The following is a 16,193-nucleotide window of genomic DNA, read 5'->3' on the forward strand; positions in this document are numbered from 1 at the left end:
GGTTTTTAAACTTGACGCAGAGTAGAGATGCTTCACACAGGAAGATGGAAGAGCTGCGAAGGGCCCTGGCTTTCCAAGGAGACAGAAGCAGAGCCCGGGCGGGGGTGAAGGCAGCGCCCGCAGACTCCTATCCACACCGTGCTCGGGCTCACTGACTCTCAAAGGCCCGGTCCCGGTTGCTCTTGCTGGTGAGGAATGGCGAGCAGCCCCGGGCTGCTGGAGACCAGTGCTGTGGTTCAGGACAGACTGGAGACCAGTGCTGTGGTTCAGGACAGACTGGCCTCAGCCACCAGGAGCGCCTGTCTGCTCACGGAGACAAACTGTCCCTCTGCTGGGACCCGTGCCCACCCCAGCCTCAGGCTGACTCCGAAGTCAGACGGTCGGCGGCCTCCACTCTCCTGCACTGACCACTCGTCGAGTCGCCCTCTCTCCTCATGGCACCCAGAGTGCCTCCTCCTCCCGCTTCTTGAGCGCATAACAACGTAATTACTAACCCGATCCTGGCTGGCCAGAGTGGCCATTTATCCCAAGGATGATACGCGCTTCCCTGGGAAGAATTTCGACATCTCCTAATGAAGCCAGTGCTTTTTACAGTCTCACGTTTCCCCACTGTTGTTTCATTATCTTAGTATCCTCTTATAAATCCTCCTGAAAAGCTGGTTTCAGAGGTGCTTGTACAACTGCCAACCAAAAAGCGACTCTTCCCCACCTGGGATGCTCTCCTTATAGTGTAGCTAGTATTTAAATAGGTGCGCAAGGAAACTGCCTATCAAATAAGCCGCCTTATTTGAACCTGGTTGCTCCTTTAAAATATCGGGTCACCAGGGCAGACCAGTCTTACCCCCAGATGGGAGAAATGGGGGTAAAAGGCCTTGCAGTGTTGCTTTACAGACATAAAACAGGTCAAATCAAGATTCTTTTCAAGAAACCACAGGCATGAGGCTCGGGAGACTGGCGACTTCCCACATCTAAGTCTTCACGGGGGGCTGCAGCTGAAGCTGGGCTGGCCAGGCGAGCCCCGCGCAGCCCAGCCCGGCGGTGGAGTCGGTGTAATCAAAGCCGCAATTACCGCGCCCGCTTCAAAGGGAGCTCGGAGCCCGTCTTACCCGTCAGGCTTGGGCTCCCTCCACCAGCACTCACCACGCATGGGCCATTTGCTGAGTGGGTGTGAAGGAAGCACAGGAAAACACCCTCCCCCCACCGTCCCTCTGAAGCTCCTCTTCTGGACCAGACTCCAATCTGGACAAAATATCCCACTAACCAAATGGAAGCAGGAACGCAAACAGGCGGAGTCGCTTAAGAAGAGCCCAAGCGGTAAAGGGACATCTCAAGATTTCAAGAGGGACCTGCGTCTGGAAGACGACCAGCACTGACCGAGGCATTAGGGCCTTCTAGGCCTTGGCTCAAAAGATGTGATGAGAGGGAGAGGGGAAATTCCTTCTTCTTACGTGCAAACGTAAGCCTCCACTGGGAGCTAAGCGTGGGGTCAGCCCATATCCTTGAGGTCCTGCGGCCCAGCCCCCTTCCCAGGCTGTCCCCACAGCAGGAGGGGCTGCGGAAACAAGCCCATTAGAGGCCGAGGTGGGGGCGGGAGGAGGGGCGACGCGTGACCAGGACCCACCGGCTCAGCTGGAGCCGTGCCTGTAAGCTCACTTCCCCGTCCAGAAATGGTGAGTAACCCGAAAGGAAACTGGTTGGAGTAAGAGCTCCTCCCTCCCCCTCCCACATGTTACTAGCAAGGAGTGGGAAACTTTCAAGTGTTTTTAGTTATGATGTGAAATTTGAGGGGAGAGTATCAGAGATCAGTCTGTGAGAGATGAAGAGAGGCGGGGGCTTTGCAAAGATTGCCCTCCTCACAGCAGCACACTCCTCCTCACAGCAGCACACTCCGCCTCACGCCTACTGCCTAAGTTCTTCTGCCCCACCTCGGGGCAATCGGACGCAAGCCTGCCATTTCACGGCGTGAACTCCCGCGCTGCACAAAGCCGCCTGTGGACGCAGAGAGCAGACTTCCAGAGCAGGAAGCGAGCGCGACAGAGCTGGTCTGGCCCTGCTGTCCTAGAGGGAACTGAGGCATCTGGTTGTCAGCGGCTGGTGTGAGGGGCCCCTAGAGATTCCCCAGGCCTCCTGGTTCCCCATGGGTCACAGGAGCTGGTGAGGAGGAAGGAAGAAGAACAACGTGCGCCGAGCGCTGCTGTGCCAGGCGCTGGGACACGACGTCATGCGATCACGACAGCTCCGCTGACTTCAGCGCGTTTACACACAAGGATCCCGCTGCGGGAGGGGCAAAAGGCCTTGCCTAAGGTCACCCAACCTACAGGTGGCAGGATTAGCTTTTGAGCCCTAAACCTACGTTCTCTCCAGCACACCTCGGGGCTGAATTTTCACTCATTTGCTTCTCCTTGCCTACCTGCCTGCCGTGCCCATCACTAGTCAGCATCACTGCGGAGGTGGAGGTGGTCTCCATCTGGACCACTGCCCACCCCAAGAGGCTATGCTCTGTTTGAAAGCAGGGTGAGAGAACAAAGGGCCTAAGAAAGTAACTTTGAAAATTAAATCTCTAAGATTGAAAGTATAACCTACAAAGGCCACCTTCAGGTCTTTGAAAGTAAGTACCACCCAGTATTTGAGAAAAAGAAGAGATGATAACGCGTGGTTAGGAAGGTTAGTGCTGACTCTGCAGCTGAGCTAGTCCTGAAGTCCCAGCATCGAGCCAGTCAGTCCCCCAGTCGCCAGCCACAGCTCTGACACCAGATGATTCCCAGAACGTGGAGGAGGGAGGGAGGGGTCAGCGAGACAAGGGGTCACTGGCCCCGGGCTTGGATCCAGGTTATACAGACCGAGGCAGGGTCACTGAATCTGTGCGGTTATTCAAAGCGTAACTGTGACCAGTGAAAGCAGACTTCTTCGGCAATGCCAAGATGACGCTGAGGCAGGCCTGGAACTATTGATAAATTGCTCGAGGGGGAAATTCTGGTTTCCATCTGCAGCTGATGGTTTCTTTTCCTGATCAGCCCTTGGTGTCTCCCTGTGAGGATGTACACCACCATCGGTTGGCTGGGCCTCCCAGTGTAGGTCTCACCCACTAGACCTTCACCTCCGCTGGGAATACCACCGAAACATTCTCGAGGAAAGTTTTTAATAAGAGACCCTCAGAACCCATTTTAATTCTGTATATTAAAGTGCTTCAGGAGGACAGTAACTGTGGAGACTCATCTACCCACCTCCAGATTCTTTATCCAGTTCACCTTTCTCTCTACAAGTTCTCCTGCACTAAAAATGCTAACTTCACCTTCTAAAAATGAGGCAGCAGAGTGAGCACACACTTGTGTGTTTTTCCTTTCCGCTGTCATGTAGTACGAGTCTACGTGTCTAAGTATATGGGGCCTAGGGAGGTGACAATGTGTTGTGGGTTCTGAGCATGAGCTCTGAAGACAGAGCTATCCTGAGCAAGTTACTTGAACATGCCACGCCGGTTTCCTCGTCTGTGAAATGGAAATAGTTAAGTCGCTCTACCTCATAACGTGTGTTGAGGGGATGAAAGGAGATAATACACATGACAGGCTTGGTAAGTACCTGGCATCTGAAAGGGCACAATGAATGTTGGTTACTGCAGTGGGTGGAGACTTGAGTTAGAGAGAGACAGAGCCAGGTGTGAACCTGTCCCTGCTGCACACCAGCCACGTACGTGGCCCTGGACAAGTTACTGACGTTTTCGCATCCCTCAAACAGGGCAGAGATCCCTCCCCACACGGGGCTGCCTCAAGGACGGGAATGGAGAGGCTTCTATTAGAGCACCCAGGACAGGATACGTGGTCCAGAAACGTTAGTTCCATTTCTGTTGTTCCAATCTCACACAGCATGTTCAGGGGGTAAAAGCAAGATTTATACTACTTACAGAACTTCCGGTGGAAAATTACGACCAATAGAGAATTCTGGAAAATCTCTCATGAAATATTACAAAATATCTTATCAAATAGAACGTCTGCAGAAACACACCGATAGATGGGAAAAGGAATCCCAAGAGGGCAGCAAAAAATTCGTCATTATATTTACAGAGACTGTATCTAAAAATTTAGAAAACTTCGGGTTAGATTTGACTTAGGACTTAAGCAGAAAAGCGGGCACTACTGTTTGAGGTGCTTTCATTTTTTTTTCTCCTCGTTCTGTCAAATAGAATAGAGTGACTTTGCTAAGGCTCACAGACAGTTCTAGGCAGGATCACCCCACTCCTCTGGATCTGCTGACTGGCAGCTTCAGACCCAAAGGACACAGCTGAGGAAAAGGAAGTGAAAAGGCCTCAGGGTCTCACTGTAGTTATCAAGAAATTCAAGCAAAAAAAAAAAAAAAGCATATTTACCCTTCCTAATAAGAGCACCCTCCATGCGCCAACTCAGGCCCCATTTACTTTTAATGTATATATTATTCAAATAAGCTTTGTTTTCTGGTTCCCAAATCTACAAAATGGATCAGAAGGAAAATTACTTTAGGGGAGGGGTACACAGTCCTAGACAGAACAAGAAGGCACAATAAATAGAGAAGAGCAGATATTAAAAAAAAAAAAAAACCCCATTATTTGGGGTCATCTAGAAGGGTCAAATGGCATCAATTCCTTGTTACCATTTACCACATGGTACATTACACTGTAGACTAATGGCATGAGGTATTAAGAAATATTTCATTGTCATGTACTCTGGTGAAGACAGAGGTGCACTCACAAAAGTGAAAATTAAAAATTACATGTTTTGATACTTAAAGAGGTAAACCTAGAGTTCTCTGGGAAACTCTGTTATCCAGAAGGATGATTTCCCTCAAGTATCTGGATGGCTCAGTGAGAAAACATTCTATCAAACTCCATTTGTCCAAAATAATTTTTTTATTCTATGAAGTCTTAGAATAATAGCATGGATCTTACTTTCATAGGGCTTTCATGAGCAATACTAAATATTACGTATCTCGAGAGGGTTGGAATAATGAGCTTCATTCTTCTCTCCGTCTACTATTATTTTTTTCACGGCACGTGATCACTCTTGCTAGCCCAGGGTCCGGTTTCCTGTTTGTTTCCCAAGGCAACTTAAACACAATTCTAGCTCTTCTGACCATTAAAGAAAGAGGGGGAAAGGCTTGATGGGAAGGGCACTGTAGCACAACAGAGATTTTAAAAGCTTTCACCATATGTACGATCCTCTACCAGTTCCTTCACGAATGCACAGTTGCCTAGATAAAATCACCCTGTCTGCTGATCTAACAGGCCCAGCCACCAGCTTATTAGTGAGCTGTGGTGGACGTGTGCTGGGTTGCAGCCTGCCTCCCTCTTGATGATCCCAATGCCAACACAGCCCCGGTGGGAGCGGTGAGCCCCCGACAGCTGTCTCGTACTGTGTGGCCATCTGCTGTGGCCACAGTTGACTGCAGATGGGGGTAGGAGTTTGACCCAAGCTGGGCTAGCCAGAGTCCCTTCTCTGGAATTTGACTTTGTATTGGTTTGTTTTTTGGCCACGCGGCACGTGGGATCTTAGTTCCCCGACCAGGGATCAAAAGCCTGTGTCCCCTGCAGTGGAAGCGCAGCGTCCTAACCATTGGACTGCCAGGGAAGTCCCCCTTCTCTGGAATTTGAAAGAGTTTTCTCTTTTGGAGACTGGTACTGTAAGAATATGTGAGCTCGAGGGGTTCTGGACACGTGGATCAAAGAACTGAGGAGGCCAATCTGCAGAAGGGGAGGATGTGATTTGGGGGAGGGGCAGATATAAGAGACAGCAGAAGCGTATGGACAGTTTTCCAAGCCCACCTTCTAGTGCTCTCCTCGGCCTCCGCACGATGCTCCTGCACCCTTAAATAGAGGCGCTCAGCCTCGCGGGGGCTGTTTCTGTTCCTTGTGATGAAAAGGCTTGCGTCACATGAGCGCGCGTGAGGCACTCTGGAGAATGATTAGAACGTGAAAACCTGCGGTCCACGCACAGCTTGGTCTAGCCACACGGTGCCGTGAGGCAGCCATCTCCGTTTCAGACCGCGTGCCCAAGGCTGCCCTTGCTATCAGTGTCTGCATTTTCCTGCTGAACGGTCTTACTAGGGAGTCCCTAGTAAGAACACTGCAGTCCAGTGTCATTGCTGTGTGAATTCTCTGCAAGTTTTCCGCTAACTCACGACACGTCTCGCAGGGGTTTGCAGCCAGACGTTAGAGGAGGGGAACGCGGGTAGGCTACCACCCCAGGCAGGGACAGACCTCCGTGTCCTAGGCACAGCACACCTGCGATCCTGACAAGACAAAGGACGCGCCTGCGGCCGTTTCCATCAGGATCCAGACGCTTGGCCAACTGGCGGGCGAGGTCCTGCACTGGCTGGGCCACCACTCAGAGGGCGCTCAGGAGGAGCTTGGGGACAGCACTGAGCAGGGTGCAGGCGGCCGTGCTGGTCTCCCACCTCCGGATGTGAGGCTCCCTTCCCAAGAGCTCCTAACTCTGCCGTATCCTGTGTGGTTAGTGGCAATTCTAGGCTAAGTGCCTGACACACTTAGTGCCTCATCGTGTGACAAAAAGATGAAGGATGGAAAACAGGGCATAGTGTTTTCACTTTCTCATTATCAAAGCCTTAATTTTTACTCTGAGACTTTGGACAAGCCTTACCGTTTCTCTAGCTGCTTCCAACTTTACTACTTTGTAAGCACTTGGCTTTGCTTTCTAAGTAGACATGCCAACCTAGGAACAAGTACCCAGAGGCTCACTGATACTTACTTAATGGGGGTGACGACATACGTACTTAGGGAACAGAGTTCAGAGCAAAGATTAGGCAAAAGCATCAAGTTCCCCAGGGTGAGCTTCAAAAACTATACGAAATAAATGTTTTTCTCAAGGAGACTGCTGAAAATATTTAGACCTCTCCCCGACTCTTAAGAGGACAGGGCTAAGTCCCGAGCTTCAGACAACGCTCCTAGAAGACCTTCAGGGTCACAGTCCTCTCGCTAGTCCTGCACATGACTCCAGTCTATAATGGAAAGCTAGAGACAATTTTTTTTTTTTTTTTTTTTTTTTTTTGCGGTACGGGGGCCTCTCACTGTTGTGGCCTCTCCCACTGCGGAGCACAGGCTCTGGACGCGCAGGCTCAGCGGCCATGGCTCACGGGCCCAGCCGCTCCGCGGCATGTGGGATCTTCCCAGACTGGGGCACGAACCCATGTCCCCTGCATCGGCTGGCAGACTCTCAACCACTGTGCCACCAGGGAAGCCCTAGAGACAATTTTTTTAAAGATGTAAATCCAAGCACTGCACAATTAACTATTGCATTCTATGCTGTACTAGAAATTACTTCTCCCACACACCTCTTGGTGCCAGGGAAATAAAGGCGAATGTTTTTATTTAGTAAAAAATATATACTAATTTCTCAGTTCAGCAAGTATACAAGCTGAAGATTATGCCAAGGCTAAAATCATAGTGTACAGAAGAAGTATTTCTGTATGTGAGTGCCCGTATGTATCTCTGGGTGCGTTTAACCAGAGATTTTTTGCTTTTTAAAAAAAGATAGCTTGTTTCTACTTTTAAACTAGACCTTTGACGTTATATAATCAAATGAAATACACTGAAATATCATAAGAATATCTTTTCCATCTATATAACTTTAAGATAGTGGACTTTTTATGTTTTGCTAAAGTAAATATTAGTAAACCAACCTGTAAAGTTAAGTTTTTAAGTTAGTAAACTCAGAATGATAATTCTCTCCAGCTTTTCAAAAATTCTAATTCTCTGCTTCTTTAATTCTTTATGAATCTTGATTAAGTCAGGAAGAAAGGGAAGTTCAGTATTTGATGATAATCTCTGACTTCTGACAAACTCTTGACGTTACATATTCCAAATGAAACGTGCACCAAAATACTGGAAACTCAAAGAAAGCAACTCGATCATTGTTCTATCAAACTCAAGAATTCCCCCATGACTGGGCACGCAAGTGTTACCTACTGCAGGAGGCCTTCCTTGAGCTCGCTCTGATTTCCGTCACCTTTGTTTTTACACACTGCACTGTATGCACTTCCTTGGTAGCATAAAACGTATTATTTTATAATTATCCATTTGTACGTCTGCATCCTCTTAAACTGGGAGTGCCTCTGGTAACGGACAGGGTCCGTTTGGCAAGTAACCCCACTGCCTAGAGCAGTTCTTGCTTGCCGGAGCAGGCCTCACTGGATGTTGGCCGAATGAATAAACGAACAATTGGCATTTTATGATATTGGCCCGCACAGGAGAACGTGTGTAAGTCTCACTGCCTGAGGCCCTGGGCTCCCAGCTCCCACAAGCAGCAAGTTAGTTAAAAAAGCTAAGGATGAATCTGGATTTCCTGAATGATCCCACAGCTTGGGGATCACCTCCAACTTGGAGGAATGTCTTTTAAGGATCCCGTTTCCAATAATCCTAAAGTCTGCTGCAAGGTGTTGAGACTGGGTTAATGCTCATTTTTTTATTTCAACTTGATTTCACCAGAGTGAATATTCTTATAGAATACACAAAAGTAGAAACTCACAGGGAGATGGGGACACAGCTGGGTGTATGAAGCAACTGCAATGGCATTTCCCACCATTGGGAAATGAGAAAGTATTAAGTGAAACTCATGTCTTTCAAGGAACAGAAACAAGTTTTCAGAGGGCTTTTGTGTTCACAGAGGAGTCTTTTCCTGATGGGTGGGGTCTTTTCCTTATAGTCCGCTGCCCCACTCTAGTTCAGGGTACTGAGAGTTCCCTAGCATTTGAGCTACACCATGGATTGTCTAAGCTCAGTGATCTAATAGGAATTTCCTTTAAGGGCAGCAGGCTAATGTTAAGTTTCGCTGTGCAGAAAGAAACCCTCTCAAAAGTCTCTTCACGTTGGAGTCAACGGCATCCTCCCTGTCTGGGCACTGCGCTCCGTTAGCTTTACCTTCCTGCAGGGAGGGCCGTGACTTTAGAACTTCCCTTCAGAACTGAAAGCAAGTCCTGCGAGCTTTCACAGACACTATGTGCAGGAGCAAGTCTAATCAAACATTTCATCTGTCTTCGGCTTTTTTATAAGGTGGAGCCAGCACTGGCGGGACTGAAGTCTGGCAAACAAGGAGCCACGTGACGGCATCCGTGGAGAAGCAAAGCCCCAGACTAGAGGCAGTGCTTCTGGGCACTCATCCTGTGGAGGGGGAGGGGAGGCAGGAAGTGATCTATACAGGAATTGAAGAGCAAGCACATCGTGGACAAGGCGTTTTCAAGATCATACAGGTGCCTTATAGTTATACAGAGCCACTCAGACCTAGAATGAGGACGACAAATTAGTAAACAAAAAAGAGACCCGAGTCCCTTGACTAACACTGGGAGGCAGTGCAGCCCGCGGAAGCACAAAGCAGACCAGGACGTTGGGACCTGATGCGGCCGGGAGCGTAGAGGCCAGCAAAGCACCCCTTTCACGGAGGAACCAGTCTCCAGCTTAAACCTACTGCCCCGGGCCATACAGCACAGGGAGGGCTAATGTGAGAGCCCAGTGTGGCCTCACTCCTAGTCTAGTCTAACCTCTTTCTACAACAGGGTGCTCTGTTGGCCTGGTCTTTCATTTAGAACAATACACACAATACCCTCCAGGGAAAACAGCTGGTTATTACTGAGTGTCACTTCTCAGAAGGGCCTTTCATGATCTTCAAGCCAAAGCCGACCCTCAAGTCACTCCCTGTCTTCTTTTTATTATAGCACTTACACTTTCCTGTTTGCTTTAAATCAGCTGCTCTCCCCGAGATGTAAGCAGTACAGAGCGGGGACCTTCTGAGCCTTGTTCGATACTGTATTTCCGGTATTATGGAGCTAACTGGCATTTATAAAGTGCTCAATAAATGCGGAATAATGACTAAACAAGTCAACGGCTACACAGATAGAAGTTTCTGAATTCCTAAAACAAAGAAGGGGATGGGGAAACGGTAGGGATAGTATCATTCCTAATTTGCGGAAATCTTTATGAATGCAAATCTGACCTTCTCTCTGCTTAGTAATTCTTATCAGATGACTGCCAGTGCCGCTCTCTACAACAGGATAGTGGGGAGGACAGAACTTCAAAGGCTGCATGACTGATCCAGCAACGAGAGGGGAGAGGAACACTGGAGACCCTGATTAAGTGCAGCCCAGCCGACGGGAGCCTCACTGGTTGCTGGTGAAAATATTTTTCTTGGGGGGAGGGGGGGAGACTTTGTTGTGTTTTTCTGGGACAGGGCAGAGGGGACACCCCTTGACCTTTAGAAAAACAAGTTAAGTGACAAGAAAACACCATGATCACTGTAACATTATTTTAAAAAGAGATATTTGGGATACATTCTAGGACAAAAATGCATTCAGCCTAATCGTCTAGTTTAAAATACTACATAAGGTTAATCATTAAGGATGCAAAACTAAATATCAAAGTATGAAGCAGAGAAATACATTTTTGCATGATCTTTAATAGAAATAGCATTAAAGATTTTGGTGCAAACAGAGGACACAGTAAAATCAGCGAATGTTGGTCCTTAGCACGGTATGCTTATCAGGGTTTTCTGTTTCGAGGCAGAGCATAAAAAGGGCTGCTGTCCATACCTAAGTGTTTGTTTAGTCATTAAAAGGACAATATTCTTCTAAAAAAATGCAAAGAAGAAGTACAAGAGCCTGTGCTTGCTACTAAAATTACTTCTGAACTATGATGCCATGAGCACCTGGGGGCAGAGCCTGTGCTCCTATAACCAAGCTGGGGGGCCAGCTCAGAAGAGGTCCTCAATTAATAGCCGTTAAGTTGAATTAAATATGAACATCATCTGTGATATTATTTTTCTGATACCTTGTTTGGTCACCTGTATGAAGGGCTGATCTTCTTTTCAGCTGGAGAAAAGCCTACCACTCAGCGCTAGTTTAGAAGACTTTTGATATCATAAAACAATGATGACATTTTGAAGAACCTGGGGAACGTGAATAAACATGAGGAAAGTTTCACAGAGGAGAAGGCAGCTGCAGTAGGTCTTTGGGGTGGCGTCTAGGGAGGGAGGGAGGCCACATACGATAAACAAAGAACCCTAGCGGGCGGCGGTTACTGTTCCCATTTTACAGCGGAGGAAAATGAAGATTAAAAAGCTCACGCAGATTGCCGGGGCAAACAGCTGATGTGAAATTCATACCTATTTGGTACCCAAATCTCTGCAGATTCCCCTGGGAAAGTCCGCTGAAATTTGAGCACCAAAATTAAGTTCTGAAAGATTAAGCGGTCATCTGGTTCTAGTCAAGAATGAAGTGACCCGCAGGCTAATGCTCTTCTCCTAAGAAACACCACCCTCAGGCAGAGGAAACGGGCTTTCCAAGCACAGGGACAGCACGTGCAGCGGCCTCCACCTGTCTCAGGGACGCCAAATAATTTTGTTTGGACTGAGCCCAAGACGCATGGTTGGAGGTGAGGCGGGTCAGAGAGTGGAACCCCCCAGGACAGGGGAGACGCAGATCCACCCTGACGTGGTCTGCACTGCGTCCCTCAGACAGTGGGGAGCACTGACCGTTTTTAAGTCGGGAAGTGACACAATCCGTTTGTGTTTCAGCAGATCCCTCTGGGAGCAACACAGAGGATGAACTGGCAGAAAGGAAGTCTGGAAGCAGAAAAATTATCCAAAGGCTTATTACAATAATCCAGATGGGAAGTCTGAGCACCTGATCCGGGGCTGTGAAACTGCTGAGTGTGAGAGGAAAGACTCGAGACAGACCCAAACGATAGAGCTGACGGGACTGGGATGTGGCTTCCTAGAGAGAACAGAATCAAAGGGAGCGCCTCTGAGAAGAACTTTCACAGTGTAGACACACCGTGAACTCAAAGCCTAGCAAAGACTGAGGCAATGTACAAAGCCAGGTTCCCGCCAGGGATGGTGGTCAAGCGGTCAAAAGTCAAATAACTGCAATAAAAAGAAATGAGATAAATATCACCTATAAAGATGAGAGTGAGATCTAGCAATGGTTACCAATAAAGAACTTGATAGAATACAGTTAGTAAGTCCCCATGCCACATTTTTAAACAACAGATAAAACGAAGCATCCCTCTCTTTCTCACTGGAAACAAATACATTACTTCTTAAGCCTCTGTGTATCATCTCAACTGAGAAAAAGTCTCTATACCACAAAACCTTCCAGGTCCTGGGCCAGCCTGAGCTCCTCCAACGCAGCCCTGGGTTTGCAGAGTAAGATGGCATTTTGCCGGGTTTCGTTACTTGTTTGTTTCTGAAGCAGGCAGATGTGCCACTGGTCAGTAAGGAATGGCTGACAAGAGTTAGGGGAAAGGGAACAGAGAAAGATTAAAGGGGCAAAAAGGGGAAGAAGAGAAGAGAGAGACACATACTATATTGCAAATCCATAGCCGGTATAAAAACCATCAGACGTTTTAAAGCACTGGTTTGATTTTGGTGGCCTTTCCTCTTTAAAGGAGCAATGCTGAATGGCATCAGTATAAGCAAGAAGATTCACAAGCAAGTGCCTCTGTTTATAACTAATGTCAGCAGTAGGACCAGAGAGTCGTTCTTACCATGTTTCAGATGTAGGCAGCTGTCATTCTTGGACCTGTACCTGCAGAAAATTGTGTCTTTAACAAATTTTTATTGAAGAGGTTTTTGTACATTCCAAATACGTAGTAGCTACAATATAATGTGGACCTGTTTGCTTTATTTTTTATGGTTCTTACGCCAGCCAGTCTTATTTGTGCCGTACAAGTAGAGGCCTTATCTTTTATGAAAGAAAAGGGGAAATAAACTGGACCTCACTGATGGATGCCTTGAATTAACGTACACGAAAGATAAACCCTATCATCATGTTTTATATTTTTAAATAACCCCAAACCATAGAAAGGATTCTCAAGGGGATATAAGGTAGCATATCAGAGAGTCATCATAAAAAACTGTATTGTAAGGAGTTTTGCAAATAGAAGAACAGAAGTGTTAGAGAACACAGACAACAAAAGCAAAAACAAAACCTTAAAAACAACCACAGTTAGCAACCAGGAATCCAGGTGACAGGGTTTGCAAGAGCTTTTTAGGTGTACCTTCACATAGTCACATTTAAAAGAAAGGTCTTTCAAACATTTTGAAAGAATCTCAGGAAGAAAAGCAGAGTTCAAGAATCATATGTTATAGCTGAAGAAGAAAGCAGCGTGTAGAAAGATGCACACTACTCTTTAAAAGGTGCTTGTCAGAAGCACGAGAATTGGCTGGAAAGTCACATGGTGCCTACCTGATGTAGATTCCTGTAGTTTCTCTCTCTTCCTCTTCTTTTTCTTACCCTGGAAGAAGACAGGCACATGTTCATGTTATAGACTGTACTGTGAACACACGGATGAACGTGATACAAAAGGACCAGCAGGTGGTCAACCAAGAGATCAAGATGCCTCATTTTCTCTCTCTCTTTACCATCTGTGCCTAGAAACAGGGCAAGAGAAAGAAATTCTTATCTGTGACCTCTGTCTCTATAGCTTCGCATTTAATGTCATCAGTACGGTACTGACGTAAGCAGTGGTCATACACACACACACACAGAGGAGGATGATGTCCTAGGGCTGTGGCCACAGACCCCTCCGCCCCCCGCCCACCTTCAAGGAACGCCCGCTTAATAAGGAGGCCCTCCTTTCACTGCTAAGCACCACACTTAGGACCCACTTCTGGTAGTGTCGATGACAAATCTTCCTCACTGTGAATTCCACCATCTAATTAAAAATCCACAGTGTTAACTGAGGCCCCCTCAGCTCCCATGGCACAGACAAGATGTAACTGAAGACAGTAGTAGAAGGGTAAGATAGAACCTGAGAAAACTTAGAAGGTAATTTTAAAGACTGGTTTATGGCAGTTAAGGACCCTGCTTCCTAAAACAAACACAATAACGTGAATATGCTTGCAATTTAAAATACATTTCAAAATCATCTTAATCACAAATTTATAATTTTAGGTCCCTCTGATAGTAGTTTAATTTTCTATTTTTCTTCATAATTACTTTCCCCTCAAAAAATAATTGTAATAGGGCATAGACACGGCATATATTTGATTTATATGAATAGTAAATGACCAACCTAGATTAGGATGGTCTTTTCAAATAAGTGTCATAGGACACATATCACATCCAGTATCTCTATCTTATGTCTGCTGTAATAATCACATTCACAAAAAATAAAACCATAAGATTATATTGAGTATATTGTGTGAATATATAAAAGTCTCTACTTTTATGCACCTCAAGATAGTTTTTCTGGGGCTTCCCTGGTGGCGCAGTGGTTAAGAATCCGCCTGCCAATGCAGGGGACACCGGTTCGAGCCCTGGTCCGGGAAGATCCCACATGCCGCGGAGCAACTAAGCCTGTGTGCCACAACTACTGAGCCTGCGCTCTAGAGCCCGTGTGCCACAACTACTGAGCCCATGCACCTAGAGCCCGTGCTCCGCAACGAGAAGCCACCACAATTAGAAGCCCGCGCACTGCAATGAAGAGTAGCCCCCGCTCGCCGCAACTAGAGAAAGCCCGCGTGCAGCAACGAAGCCCCAATGCAGTCAAAAAAATAAAATAAATAAATTAAAAAAAATGTTTGTTGTTGTTGTATTAGGAAGACATATCCCAAAAAAAAAATAAAATAAAGTAAAAGATAGTTTTTCTTCATGTCACATGACCTGACCACTGAGGCTCTATATCTTTGGAAAGCTGACTGAAACTATCCTCACAAACACTAAGGCAAACAACAGATATTAGTGACCTGGGGAAATGGCATATCAAAAACAATGGAGTCTTCTTTCAGAAGATTAAGGTGCTCCAGGAGGAGGGGCATCTGCTATCTCCCTTTCAAATGCAACGACTGTGGTTTCCAGAAGGTGCAATAAGGTCGTTTCCTGTGTCTGGAGCCTTCTTCCTCACCGTCTCCTAGCTCCCATTTGCCCTTTAAGACTCACCTCAGGTGTCATCTTGTCCAGGACCCTTCTCTCCCCCCACCGCCCCCCGACGTCAGCCCCAGGCAGAGCTCACCACCATAACGTAACTCCGCACAGGTGTCATAATGGGCTGTGGCCCTGGACCCCTCAGCCACATGGCTATCGGCTCACACGAGCACCGCCCGAGTCTCAGCACATCTCTGCCGCCCAGCACATGCCTAGCACGTGCCTAGAACATGCGACCGTGCCCTGACATGTCGGACTGATGTTGCTTTGTGAAATAACCTGTACTATATTCTAGGTATACATCAGTGCTTCAAGAGAACTTACATTTATGGTAGACAAAAGGACCTAAGGAGTTTGAATGTATTCATGTCAGCTTAACACAAAAACAAAATTCATGTGTAGTAAACACATATAAAATTTTCATTAAAATCATATATAGTACTTGGGTTTTAAGCACCACATTTAAAAGCTCTAATAATATAAATAATACACCTAAGAAAATATGTGCACTGATTTATGAAAACCAGTTACAAAAAATGAAAGTTATAAAAACAAACTGAAGTGATAAAATCTACAATGCCATAGAATAGGACAACTTGATATTAAATCATTGAGATATATATTTAATATGATTGCAGTGAGCATCAGGATATCATTCTGACAATGAAATGCTAAGATATAGGGCATGCATCTTATTTAGACTGTATTCCTGTACTCTTATTTTAAGAATACTGTAATATCTTTAGCTAAAGTGATACCACTTGACTGACTTCTGTTTGCCTTAGTAATTAATAGGCTTGTTTTGATTGTTTTAAACATTTTAAGTAACAAAGCTGGGCTTCCCCTTCATTCAAAGAGATCCTAAAATCAAGTTACGCAAACAATTTCCTTTAAAAGTTGCGCAGAGGAAAATCTTTAAAGGTAAATTCACATAACACCGGTTTTCTTTAAAACTACTCTCTTCCCGTCTCTCCACATGGAGAAAAGGGGAGAGAGCAAGAGGGAGAGAATGTGTGTTTCTTTTATCTCTTTTTAAAAGTGGAAACTCACTCCTTAAGGATCAGAAACAGAAACTTCACTCAAAGACATAATATCATTCATATATGTGGAATCTAAAATACAACACACATAAATTAGGAGGTTGGGATTAACAATATACACACTACTATATATAAAATAGATAAGCAACAAGGACCTACTGTATAGCACAAGGAACTCTACTCAGTACTGTGCAATAACCTATATGGGAAAAGAATCTGAAAAAGAACAGATATATGTATATGCATAAGTGAATCACT

The 16,193-nt window shown here is 46.2% G+C and overlaps 1 protein-coding gene across 3 annotated transcripts in view; it reads right to left on the reverse strand.

Annotated features, from left to right (window-relative positions):
• LEF1 (lymphoid enhancer binding factor 1) overlaps nt 1–16,193 on the reverse strand; it is a 117,971-nt gene that overhangs the window by 2,617 nt on the left and 99,161 nt on the right. For 2 of the 3 annotated variants that reach the window (XM_060011831.1, XM_060011829.1), the window contains one exon: nt 13,216–13,264. In XM_060011831.1, coding sequence (XP_059867814.1) covers nt 13,216–13,264 — 49 coding nt within the window. Of the gene's footprint in view, nt 1–12,514; nt 12,556–13,215; nt 13,265–16,193 lie in introns of all 3 variants that reach the window. The other variant, XM_060011830.1, reaches the window with a different exon arrangement.

Source organism: Delphinus delphis, chromosome 5 (assembly GCF_949987515.2).
Source record: "Delphinus delphis chromosome 5, mDelDel1.2, whole genome shotgun sequence".
Taxonomy (NCBI): Eukaryota; Metazoa; Chordata; class Mammalia; order Artiodactyla; family Delphinidae; genus Delphinus; species Delphinus delphis.